Raw genomic sequence first — 14,788 nt, forward strand, 5'->3', positions numbered from 1 at the left:
TTATTTAATTTACACATAGATATTAATATTTTAATTCTAGTAACTAAAAAATGCATTTTCAAAATTCAATTTTAAAAAATTTGTACCCTTTTAATTTGAATCATTTGAGTTTTTGACTCTATTATAGAAGCATCTTTATATTTAAAAGGCTATGAATTAAAAAAAAAACATCTTTGAGTTTTTGAAATGGAATTTAATTTTAAATATTTAAATTCTTAAATTCAAATCAACCTTTAACTATAGAAATGACTGAATTATAATATTCAATAAAAACAAATTCAACTTTTAAAATATAGAAATGATTCGAATGTAAAAACTCTAAATGTTAAAAATATAAAATAAATAGTCATTCAAATATTCAATTTCTTCAATTAATTTATTGAAAAATTAAATTCAACCTTTAAAATAATTGAATTCAATCTTTTGTATATTATAAACAAATGATTGAGTTAAATTATTTTTAAGAAACTATAATAAACAAGTTATTTAATTCAATTATTTTAAAGAAACTATAATAAACAAGTTATTTAATTCAATTATTTTAAAGAAACTATAATATACAAATTATTTAATTTAAATTATTTTAAAGAAACAATTTAATACAAATTATTTAATTAAATTATTTTAAAGAAACTATAATAAACAAATGATTGAATAAAATTATTTTAAAGAAACTATTATATACAAATTATTTAATTAAGTTATTTTAAAGAAACTATAATAAACAAATTATTATTTTAAAGGAAATATAATAAACAAATGATTTAATAAAATTATTTTGAAGAAACTATTATATACAAATTATTTAATTAAATTATTTTAAAGAAACTATAATAAACAAATTATTATTTTAAAGAAACTATAATAAACAAATTATTATTTTAAAGGAAATATAATAAACAAATGATTGAATAAAATTATTTTAAAGAAACTATTATATACAAATTATTTAATTAAGTTATTTTAAAGAAACTATAATAAACAAATTATTATTTTAAAGGAAATATAATAAACAAATGATTTAATAAAATTATTTTAAAGAAACTATTATATACAAATTATTGAATTAAGTTATTTTAAAGGAACTATAATAAACAAATTATTATTTTAAAGGAAATATAATAAACAAATGATTTAATCAAATTATTTTAAAGAAACTATTATATACAAATTATTTAATTAAGTTATTTTAAAGGAACTATAATAAACAAATTATTATTTTAAAGGAACTATAATAAACAAATGATTGAATTAAATTATTTTTAAGAAACTATAATATACAAATTATTTAATTAAGTTATTTTAAAGGAACTATAATAAACAAATTATTATTTTAAAGGAAATATAATAAACAAATGATTTAATAAAATTATTTTAAAGAAACTATAATATACAAATTATTTAATTCAGTTATTTTAAAGAAACTATAATAAACAAATTATTATTTTAAAGGAAATATAATAAACAAATGATTTAATAAAATTATTTTAAAGAAACTATTATATACAAATGATTTAATGAAGTTATTCTAAAGGAACTATAATAAACAAATGATTGAATTAAATTATTTTTAAGAAACTATAATATACAAATTATTTAATTAAGTTATTTTAAAGGAACTATAATAAACAAATGATTTAATAAAATTATTTTAAAGAAACTATAATATACAAATTATTTAATTCAGTTATTTTAAAGAAACTATAATAAACAAATTATTATTTTAAAGGAAATATAATAAACAAATGATTTAATAAAATTATTTTAAAGAAACTATAATATACAAATTATTTAATTCAGTTATTTTAAAGAAACTATAATAAACAAATTATTATTTTAAAGGAAATATAATAAACAAATGATTTAATAAAATTATTTTAAAGAAACTATTATATACAAATGATTTAATGAAGTTATTCTAAAGGAACTATAATAAACAAATGATTGAATTAAATTATTTTTAAGAAACTATAATATACAAATTATTTAATTAAGTTATTTTAAAGGAACTATAATAAACAAATGATTGAATTAAATTATTTTTAAGAAACTATAATATACAAATTATTTAATTGTGTTTAAATAATGACTCCCCGTGGATCACATGACTCCTCGCGGATCAAATGACTCCTCGCGGATCACATGACTCCCATAGATCACATGACTCCTGGTCTCCTGCAGATTGCTGCTGTCAGTGCCTTCGCTCAAACGCTGCGCAGATACACGTCGCTCAACCATCTCGCTCAGGCGGCTCGAGCCGTGCTGCAGAACACGTCGCAGATCAACCAGATGCTCAGCGACCTCAACAGAGTGGACTTCGCCAACGTGCAGGTGAGCGGCGGTCGTCGTGCAGGCGTGCGACGCTTCTGTGATTGACACGCTAGAAAGATTTGTTTTGATTGACAGAAAGTTGACGCCACGAATCAAACATTTATATCAACCGAGTTTCAGTCACTTCCTGGTTCAACAACACAACAGAATGTCAGGTCATGTGACGACGCTGCTGATTGGCTGAAAATAATTCATCTGTCATGCAATACAAACGAGCAGGTGACTGACGGGTACTTTACTAGCAAATAATAAGGATTTGAGAAAATATTGGTTTATTGTGATATTGTTTTTCAGTAAATTGTATCGATATTTAACAGAAATGTTTCTTTTTCAAATTTGTTTTTGCGTATAAAATCATATACATTTTTTTAAAATCACAGTTCTTCTTTCTGATTATTTATTTTTGTAAGTACAATTAACATATCAAATATTCTAAGCATTTGTTTTTTGTGGTACAATTAAACTTCCCGCCACTAGATGGCAGCATTCATTACCTCCTCCCCAGCTAAAACAAAGAGATGATTGACTTTATTAATATGAAATATTGTGAGATCCCTGTGTCGACTGAGGACGAGAGGATACAGTGAGTGCAGCAGCTTTTAAAGCTCATGTTTGAACATATTTTGGTTTGAAAACAAATGAAAGCAGTTACGACTTCGTCAAGAGTCATGTGGTCTGTAAATATTACAACACCAGAGTCAAATACTGGACAATACTACACATATATACTTGTTACTACACTATCACAACACCAGAGTCAAGTACTGGACAATACTACACATATATCCTTGTTACTACACTATCACAACACCAGAGTCAAGTACTGGACAATACTACACATATATACTTATTACTACACTATCACAACACCAGAGTCAAGTACTGGACAATACTACATATATATACTTGTTACTACACTATCACAACACCAGAGTCAAGTACTGGACAATACTACATATATATACTTGTTACTACACTATCACAACACCAGAGTCAAGTACTGGACAATACTACACATATATACTTGTTACTACACTATCACAACACCAGAGTCAAGTACTGGACAATACTACACATATATACTTGTTACTACACTATCACAACACCAGAGTCAAGTACTGGACAATACTACACATATATACTTGTTACTACACTATCACAACACCAGAGTCAAGTACTGGACAATACTACACATATATACTTATTACTACACTATCACAACACCAGAGTCAAGTACTGGACAATACTACATATATATACTTGTTACTACACTATCACAACACCAGAGTCAAGTACTGGACAATACTACATATATATACTTGTTACTACACTATCACAACACCAGAGTCAAGTACTGGACAATACTACACATATATACTTGTTACTACACTATCACAACACCAGAGTCAAGTACTGGACAATACTACACATATATACTTGTTTCTACACTATCACAACACCAGAGTCAAGTACTGGACAATACTACACATATATACTTGTTACTACACTATAACAACACCAGAGTCAAGTACTGGACAATACTACACATATATCCTTGTTACTACACTATCACTATACATCGTATTATTGACTCATGCGTATCAACAGATTCTTGTCAACAAACTGCTACCAAATAATGTTCAAAATCAAAGTTTAACATTTAAAAGTTGCTAACGCAGTGTTGCCATGGAAACTCAAACAGTTTGTGAATCTAAAAATAAAGCCTTAACTGACATTAAATGTCTTAAATCCAAGTGTAGAAACTGAACACGTGATGATCTATAAATATCTGGTAACATTTATGGATTTACTTAAGAAACACAATTAAACTGTGTATTTGTTGTAGAACATGTTTTTAAATCATCACGATGGAGTCGAAGGAAAGTTTTTCTGTGGATTAAAAATTGTCACTAAATATTTTTAGTTGACATTGTTCGACATTTTGGTTGATTGTCAAGTTGGTCGTTTAAAAATGTATTTAAAAAGTCTTGAGTTCAAGACGATTCCCTTAAATTATAAGATAACAAGAAATGTTGACTAATTAACACAAAATAATACACTTTTTACACTTTTGAGTTGATTAAAAAAAATGTCATAGAAACAGGGTTTGAGCCAATCAGCTGCGTCCTTGTTGATATTTAGTGATGTGTTGATGAAGCTTCATGAAACAGTGTCATTATCTTCAGAGTCCACTACATGGTAGTGATGTGTTAATGAAGCTTCATGAAACAGTGTCATTTTGTTCAGAGGTCAGTAGGTGGCGCCATCACTTTAAAAATGTTTTATTAGAACACTTGTTCAATACAAAGGAAAATAGTGCAGAGACTCTGAAGATAATGACACTGTTTCATGAAGCTTCATCGACACATCACTACCATCTAGTGGACTCTGAAGATAATGACACTGTTTCATGAAGCTTCATCGACACATCACTACCATGTAGTGGACTCTGAAGATAATGACACTGTTTCATGAAGCTTCATCGACACATCACTACCATCTAGTGGACTCTGAAGATAATGACACTGTTTCATGAAGCTTCATCGACACATCACTACCATCTAGTGGACTCTGAAGATAATGACACTGTTTCATGAAGCTTCATCGACACATCACTACCATGTAGTGGACTCTGAAGATAATGACACTGTTTCATGAAGCTTCATCGACACATCACTACCATCTAGTGGACTCTGAAGATAATGACACTGTTTCATGAAGCTTCATCGACACATCACTACCATGTAGTGGACTCTGAAGATAATGACACTGTTTCATGAAGCTTCATAAACACATCACTACCATCTAGTGGACTCTGAAGATAATGACACTGTTTTATGAAGCTTCATCAACACATCACTACCATGTAGTGGACTCTGAAGATAATGACACTGTTTCATGAAGCTTCATCGACACATCACTACCATCTAGTGGACTCTGAAGATAAAGACACTGTTTCATGAAGCTTCATCAACACATCACTACCATCTAGTGGACTCTGAAGATAATGACACTGTTTCATGAAGCTTCATCGACACATCACTACCATCTAGTGGACTCTGAAGATAATGACACTGTTTCATGAAGCTTCATCTACACATCACTACCATCTAGTGGACTCTGAAGATAATGACACCGTTTCATGAAGCTTCATCAACACATCACTACCATCTAGTGGACTCTGAAGATAATGACACTGTTTCATGAAGCTTCATCAACACATCACTACCATGTAGTGGACTCTGAAGATAATGACACTGTTTCATGAAGCTTCATCAACACATCACTACCATCTAGTGGACTCTGAAGATAATGACACTGTTTCATGAAGCTTCATCAACACATCACTACCATCTAGTGGACTCTGAAGATAATGACACTGTTTCATGAAGCTTCATCAACTAGTCCCGGGACTGAGACGCTCTCCCCGACACAGGAGCAGGCGTCGTGGGTGTGCCAGTGCGAGGAGGGTCTGGTGCAGCACCTGGAGCAGGACTTCAAGGCCACGCTGCAGCAGCAGAGCTCGCTGGAGCAGTGGGCCTCCTGGCTGGACAACGTGGTCACTCAGGTGCTGAAGCCGTACGAGCACCGGCCCAGCTTCCCCCGCGCCGCGCGACAGTTCCTGCTCAAGTGGTCCTTCTACAGGTCAGACCCTGCGGTGCGTGACCCCCCGACCTCCCGCTGACCTCGCCTGCTTCCCCCCCCCCCCCGCAGCTCCATGGTGATCCGGGACCTGACCCTGCGAAGCGCCGCCAGCTTCGGCTCCTTCCACCTCATCCGCCTGCTGTACGACGAGTACATGTTCTACCTGGTGGAGCACCGCGTGGCTCAGGCCACCGGGGAGACTCCCATCGGCGTGATGGGCGAGGTGCGACCTTGACCTTCGACCCGAACGCTCGGCACGACCTCTAACCCCGTGTGTCTGTGTTCCCAGTTCGACAGCCTCAACACCCTGTCGCTCTCCAACATGGACAAAGGTGAGTCGACTGACGTGGATCAGACGAACTTTTTAGTGATAAAAGATAAAAAGAAAAGAATGAAGGAAGTTTTACACAACGAAGAACTCATCAGACTCACAATATACACTAAATAACTGCACAAAAAGTACATGTTTCTCCTCCTCACTGATCTTCAGTCTCTCGGTGACAAAGTGACTCAAATCTCTTGTTAAACTAAAGTTAAATGTTTTTGACGTTTTACTTCCTTCGTTGCAAATTCTTCAAGTTAAGCTGATTTGTTTTCTACGGTGGCTGAGGAGGGTCAAAAAACATCTTTACTCACTTTACAAACTATTGAAAAAAGTCACAAACTTAAAACAAATGAACAAACAAATAAAAACAGACTCAAATTTACAAAATATTACAAAAAGTACAAACTTTGAAACACATTTACAATCTAGAAACAAATGTCAATCCTAAAAACTAAATTTACAAACCATTGAAAAAAGTCATAAACTTAAAATCATGATTAATCATATTTAAAAACTTAGTTTCTAGTTTGTAAATATGATTAAAAGTTTGTTCATTTGTTTTAATAATTAAAATGTGATTCAAACTATTGACAATTTTTATTAAAACTACAAACTATTGACATTTAAAAAAAAAAAAAACAGAATCAAATTTACAAACTATTACAAAAATGTAACAGACGTTGAAACACATTTACAAACTAGAACAGTGATACATACACTGAAACAACAACACACACCACCCCGACACACAAACCACCCCAACAGAGTAATAGAAAACACCTACACTGACCACCCCGACACATAAAAAGATACAAACGCCACGTGACATGTACACACAAACACAGTATTAAAAAAAACACCCCGATACGGGAAAACCTACACTGACCACCCCGACACGTAAAAAGATACAAACGCCACGTGACATGTACACACAAACACAGTATTAAAAAAAAACACCCCGATACGGGAAAACCTACACTGACCACCCCGACACGTAAAAAGATACAAACGCCACGTGACATGTACACAAACACAGTATTAAAAAAAAAACACCCCGATACGGGAAAACTAAACTGACCACCCCGACACATGCACACCATCCCAAAGCCAACTCTAAAACACACACACCAACCTCGCACATACACACACGGGTCACCTGGCGTTGCGTCCGCTGCCACCCCACTACACTGTGCCTGTGTCCAGATGAGACGAGCGGGATGGACAGCGACCTGGACGACGACATGGACGACTCCGGCGAGCCGCTGCCCAAGCGGGAGAAGTCGGAGCACGAGGTGATCCAGGTGATCCAGGTGGGCGCCATGCCGGACGGGTCGCACCCGGTGGTGGGCGTGGTCCAGCCCAGCGTCCTCCACTCGCTGCCTCAGCCGCCACAGGACCACAGCGAACACATCCTCACGCCCGCCGTCGGCACCACCACCATCCGCCACTGCAGCGCCACCGGCAACACCTACGCCTCCGTCTGAGGCGTCCGTCCACGAGTCGGCGGCGTCCGCATCGTGGCGTCGGCGCCGCGGAGTGTCCACCGTACGTCGTCCAACTGCTGCTGGAGGGTCTTCACCTCCGTCATCCTACTGCTGACGCCCGACAGCTCGAATCCACGTCACCACAGCCTCCGCCGTCTCTTCTCGCGCAGGATCGTACCGACGCCCCCCCCCCTCCCCTCGCTCACGGTGCCGTCAAACAAAAGGTTCTTAGATCTTTCGTGTCGAGCTGCTCTCGTCGTTTGCGATTTAACGTCCGTTTATTGACCTTTGACCTCGATGGAAGTGAATCGGTTTCGTCAGAACGTTGAAGGAATTTGACGTTTTTCAAATGTTTAAACTTTAGTTTTTCGTGGTTTAAATGTTTTTGTTACGAATTTAATTGATTTTTTTTTAGATTAAAAAAAATGTAATACTTTCAAAATTATTTTTCTTATTTACACAAACCTGGATATTTTAATTCCAATTGTTAATATAATAATGTATCATTTTTGTAAATATTTTTTCTTGATTCAATATTTCATTTTTCACTGTTATATAAACTAAATATATAAATACTGGTATAATTGTGACTAAATTGAATTTGAACATTTAATTTTTAATAAAATCTAACTCTGTGTAAATAAGAAATAAAACAATTTGAAAAAAATTAAAATCAAAATTAAATTGAATTAAAATATTGATTTTTTTCTTTTTTTTAATATTTAACCAAAACGTTTAAATATTTGAAAAGTATTATTTCAAACATGATATTCTGACGACACTGATGTACTGTGATAACCGTCTCTGTACCGTAAACCTTTGAAAAGAGGAGCAACAGCATTTAAGAGTCGCTGCTTGTGTTAAAACTGTCCATCTTTGAAAAACGTTAAAAATTTATTCATTTTGTTTTATTCAAGATCAGGATGTGCTTAAAGAAAAACTGACGACCAGAAGGTTTTTGATATTTTCGGTGAAAATTAACTTTAAAAACTTCTCCTGCCAACAACGATTAAAGATAAAAAGTTTGTTTAATTTACTTTCTGGTTAAATCTGGCATTTTTGATTCGTTACTGTTTTGAACAAGTTAGTGATTTTGAAAATAAACCCAAAAACATCAAAACAATATTGATCAAATATTTCAGTAAATATAATAATAATAAGTATTGAAAACTCTTGACTCGGTGAGGGCCACATTAATACAGTCAAAGGGCCTCTTGTGGCCCACGGACCACACGGACTAGCTTAGCATGTGTCGCGACAACTAGTGACGTGTTGGTGAAGCTTCATGAAGCTTGTTGTTCAGAGGTCAGTAGGTGGCGCCATCCCTTTAGAAATGATGTTGCATTAGAACAACAACACCACCCCGACACATACACAACACCACGACACAGAAACACAAACCACACAGAAACAAAGGCACCACCCCGACACATACACAGAAACAAACGCACCACCCCGACACATTCTCAGAAACAAACGCACCACCCCGACACATACACAGAAACAAATGCACCACCCCGACACATACACAGAAACAAACGCACCACCCCGACACATACACAGAAACAAACGCACCACCCCGACACATACACAGAAACAAAGGCACCACCCCGACACATACACAGAAACAAACGCACCACCCCGACACATACACAGAAACAAAGGCACCACCCCGACACATACACAGAAACAAAGGCACCACCCCGACACATGCTCAGAAACAAAGGCACCACCCCGACACATACACAGAAACAAAGGCACCACCCCGACACATACACAGAAACAAACGCACCACCCCGACACAGAAACACAAACAAACGCACCACCCCGACACATACACAGAAACAAAGGCACCACCCCGACACATACACAGAAACAAAGGCACCACCCCGACACATACACAGAAACAAAGGCACCACCCCGACACATTCTCAGAAACAAACGCACCACCCCGACACATACACAGAAACAAACGCACCACCCCGACACATACGCAGAAACAAACGCACCACCCCGACACATACGCAGAAACAAAGGTACCACCCCGACACATACGCAGAAACAAAGGCACCACCCCGACACATACGCAGAAACAAAGGTACCACCCCGACACATACGCAGAAACAAAGGTACCACCCGGACACATACGCAGAAACAAATTCACCACCCCGACACATGCTCAGAAACAAACGCACCACCCCGACACATACACAGAAACAAACGCACCACCCCGACACATACGCAGAAACAAACGCACCACCCCGACACATACGCAGAAACAAACGCACCACCCCGACACATACGCAGAAACAAAGGTACCACCCGACACATACGCAGAAACAAACGCACCACCCCGACACATACGCAGAAACAAACGCACCACCCCGACACATACGCAGAAACAAACGCACCACCCCGACACATACGCAGAAACAAAGGTACCACCCGGACACATACGCAGAAACAAAGGCACCACCCCGACGCATACGCAGAAACAAACGCACCAGCCCGACACATACACAGAAACAAACGCACCACCCCGAAACACATACACAGAAACAAACGCACCACCCCGACACATACACAGAAACAAACGCACCACCCCGAAACACATACACAGTAACAAACGCACCACCCGAAACACAAACACACACCACCTCGACAAGTGCATGGAAAAAAACGCACCACCCTGATACATACACAGAAACAAACGCACCAGCCCGACACATACACAGAAACAAACGCACCAGCCCGACACATACACAGAAACAAACGCACCACCCCGACACATACACAGAAACAAACGCACCACCCCGACACATACACAGAAACAAACGCACCACCCCGACACATACACAGAAACAAACGCACCACCTCGAAACACATACACAGAAACAAACGCACCACCCCGAAACACAAACACACACCACCTCGACAAGTGCATGGAAAAAAACGCACCACCCTGATACATACACACAAACAAATGTACCACCCCGACACAAATGGAAACACATGCACCACCCTGAAACTTCGACGGAAACTAACGCACCACCCGGACACAAATACACCACCGTGACACATACGCAGAAACAAACGCACCACCCCGACACATACACAAACCCGACACTAACGGTTCTGAAGATAATGGTTCATGAAGCTTCATCAACTCACCACTAGAGTCAACCACGCAGCGAACCAGCGCTTCTGTCTTAAATGTATTTAATCCTGAAGGACTGAAACCATCAGACGCAAGGATCGTTCTGGATTCATGTACCTCGGCTTTATCTCAGTGCCTTATCCTCTCTGATGCAGCGCCGCCGCCGCTGGATCTGTGTCGACTCGGCAGCTTCACGGTTCCGTTCTTTCCCGACTGTCGTCTCCTTTTGTGAATCATGGTCTCTAGCCTTGCCCCGCACGTCGCCCCCTGGAGGCCGACGCTGACATTCTTTGCCTTCGTGTCGCGTGCGGACGATGAATGTTGTGTGTACTTGAGTGTGTACTTGAGTGTGCGCTCGTGTGTGTGTCCATCAGTCACCCTACCTCAGACCAGTGGTGCCAGCCCTTTTGACCTGTGCAGCACTCACACACCCCACACACACACACACACCGGCGTAGTGCACACACACACACACTTGTCTCTCTCCGTCTGGAATCTTTGTACAGACACGAAGCAGATATTTTTCAAAGAGATTTATAGATCTATATAAATGTAAATGAAATATAACATATATTTGTTGCTCCGCTGTGGGTAGTGCTAGACTGTGAAGGGGGCGGGGCTTAGCTGCGGGAGGGGGGCGGGGCTAAACATCCAGTAGAGAAATACTTGAACTGTCTTAAGCCTTTTTTTTTTATCAAATTTTGAGATTAATCCTCTGTAAAGGAAGAATTTTCGTCATGTTTTTTCTTGTGCGCCTTCTTTTCTGCTCGAGTGTTTATTTATTGATATTTATTGTGTTTTTTCGTGACGAAGAGAACTGAGAGTGAAACTTTTTTTTTTTTTACGAGACACGTCCACGCTACTGCGATTTTACTCCTCGACACCGAAATTTATGTTAAATCTAATGTAGGAAAACGATCACAATCTTAATGAAATAATTACAAATAACTTCATGGATTTAAATACCTACTCGTTTGTTTGAAGTTTTCGTTTTTACATCAAGTACTAGACGTTTACTCTGACAATAATGTTATTTTAATGGATTGAAGTATCTCTGAACTCATGTCAAAGGTAACAATTTTTAATAAAAACCAACATTTTTTATTTTAAAATTTGCAGAAAATAATGATCTTTGTCCAAAACAAATCATATTGATCTTGATCTCAAACATTTAACGTTACATAAGTATTTAATTCAGACTTTGACAATAAGATTACATTATTAATTACACAGATTTATGTTTACGACTCGTTACACAAGAAAATATTAAGTTGTTTTTTTTTATTATTTATTGTTAAAGCAACAATATGCAGGTTTAAAACACTTGTTTCTGGCTCCCCCGGTGTCAAGATGAGTAACTGCACTGTCGTGAAAGCTAATAGTGCGGTTGCCAAATATTTAAAAGTGCAAAAGGAGAAAAAAAATTGTCTTCAAAACTCTTCAAAAAGTCTCAGTACTTTATCGAAAAATTAGCCAAATATGTCACGTGACACTCGCGTAGTGAAGATCATCGTTAAAATAATGATCGACGAAAAATCAGTTACACCGAGGTTTTAAAAATTTCACACATTTCAGTGTTTTTTTTTTTCCATAATTGATTGTTTTGTAAATTCAATATTTTTTTAAGACGTTTAAGGCGATTTTCCAATAATTAAAAAAAAAAATTCTACATTAATTTGAAAATTAAACGCTTTCAAAAAATAAAAGTTTTTTAAAAATGTTGCATTTCAAACCAAAGGAACGAACAAAAAAAACGTCTAAATATCGTATAAAAAATATCGAACCTCCACCTCAGAATTGAACCAGAAAATGTTCAAATTTTTGAACTTTTAACTAAAAAAAAAGTGCCGTCATTTTTGTGTCGAGGAGTAAAAACGTAGTAGCGTCGCTGAAATGTTTGTTCTACAAATGATTGTCAGGATTCAGACCCCCCCCCCCACACACACACACACACACACACACACACACACACACACACACACACACACACACACACACACACACACACACACACACACACACACACACACACACACACACACACACACACACACCCCGAGTTCTTTTCGTGCCTCGAGTGAAAAACGGTTCGACTGCTTTTGTTTGGGATCATAAGTGCTCTCTGGACTCTTCGACGTGCTGCTCAAATCAACACTGGACCGACGCTGATGCTGCCAACACACGTTTAGAAACAAACAAACAAAAAACTGTTTTTGTAACTTTGAAAAAGACAACAAAAAAAAAGAAGCTTTTCGTGCGCTGGTTCGGACGCGGCGGCCGCTCTGACCCGGTCAGACTCCAGTGCCTTGAAGCCGAGGGTCGGCGGCGACACGAGGAGACGAGGACGCGACGATCTCAAAAAAAAAAAAAACAACAGCTTTGTATTGTATAGAAACTATCAGTGATTGTTTTTTTTCGGGGGGTTTTCGGGGTTGTTTTTTTTTTTCCTTCTGCCGTGACCCGTTTTTGTACCTTTGGATGTTCAAGTGCCATGGAACCGTCTCGTGAGTTGTGGCCGCCGTAGCACGCTCTGATGCAAGCACAAGCATTCGCCATCTTTTCCTCCAGCAACATCTGTACATATCAAGATGGATATATTTATTTCTACTCGTCATTTCCGTAAACTTTATACACGTTCGCTTCGGTGGGTTTTTTTTTTTCTTCCCGATGATGTAAAGTATCTGAACTAATATATATATAAAACACACACAACTATCACGTGACTTTCTTTGTGTGCCTGTTCATCTTTCCTTCGGCAAACGGTTTGTAACGTGTATTTTACAACAAAGAAAAAGAAAGAAAAAAAAAAAGTGGACTTTTATATTTCTAAAGATGTTATGATTTTAGTGTGTGTCGTGTTGCTGGGTTTTTAGAAATGACTGAAGACACGTGTAGTTTGGATTCTTTTCTGAATATTTCAGATCTCGGCTCAGGCTCAGCTTCTTCTCTAGTGTTGTTTTCTTAAGGATTTGTGACTCGTCTTTGCAGTAAATAAACGTTTTCTTGTTCCAGATCCTTCGTTCTCGTCCTTCAAACGTATCGTTTTCATTCAATATTCATGGTTCAAACTCGTTTTTTGAAACGTTTAAGAGTCAAATTGTTGTTTTTGATCATTTAATTCGATATTGAATTGAATAATTACATTTAAAAAGAGATTTACACGTGCAATTTTATATACTTATACCAAATATTTCAAAATAAAACAGCTTAAATCAATACTTCAACATTCGTTTGTCATTTAAATTCAATATAAATGTTGGTATAATAGAGTCGCCAGACACAACCAACAGAGCACAGAGATACTGGATCGAACCTTCAGCCAATCACAAAGACACAACATTTTTATATTGAATCTAAAAGTCTACAAATAAAAATTATTTTTAAATTTTACATTTTTGATTTCAATTAAAAGCTTAAATTGTATAACATTTAGAAAATATGAACATAAATATAGAAGATATAAAACCGTTTAAAAATAAATCTTGTTAATAAATGTAATTACAAAATACAATATCTGAATTATACAAGTTATTAAAATATATATATATATATATATATATATATATTTTAAATACTTTTCGGATCAATTCTTCTCTCATGTGGAGGTTTCAGTCGTTACAGACGAGCAGTATATTTGAATGTTTTTTGTAGTAGTAATAGTGTCTTTTTGGACGAAGATGAAGACAACTGAGCTCCAGTCGCTACATTAAAATGAACAAACATTTTTGTCCAGAACTCTAAAAAAAAAAAAAGAAAACCAATATAAATCGACATGAGAGTAGAAATGAGTGAAGTTTTGATTCTATCACTTTAAGATTTTATGTTTTTTTCCATGTGAAAAACTCA

At 36.6% G+C, this 14,788-nt stretch overlaps 1 protein-coding gene across 2 annotated transcripts in view; it reads left to right on the forward strand.

Moving 5' to 3' along the window:
• rfx3 (regulatory factor X, 3 (influences HLA class II expression)) overlaps positions 1-8,239 on the forward strand; it is a 36,914-nt gene extending 28,675 nt beyond the window's left edge. For both annotated transcript variants that reach the window (XM_087790548.1, XM_087790549.1), the window contains 5 exons: positions 2,182-2,331; positions 5,768-5,976; positions 6,046-6,199; positions 6,266-6,308; positions 7,505-8,239. In XM_087790548.1, the coding sequence (XP_087646674.1) occupies positions 2,182-2,331; positions 5,768-5,976; positions 6,046-6,199; positions 6,266-6,308; positions 7,505-7,785 (837 nt within the window). In that variant the 3' untranslated portion in view covers positions 7,786-8,239. The remainder of the gene's footprint in view (positions 1-2,181; positions 2,332-5,767; positions 5,977-6,045; positions 6,200-6,265; positions 6,309-7,504) is intronic.
• The last annotated feature ends 6,549 nt before the right edge of the window (positions 8,240-14,788 follow it).

This window comes from Callionymus lyra, chromosome 5 (genome assembly GCF_982586985.1).
Source record: "Callionymus lyra chromosome 5, fCalLyr1.hap1.1, whole genome shotgun sequence".
Classification (NCBI taxonomy): Eukaryota; Metazoa; Chordata; class Actinopteri; order Syngnathiformes; family Callionymidae; genus Callionymus; species Callionymus lyra.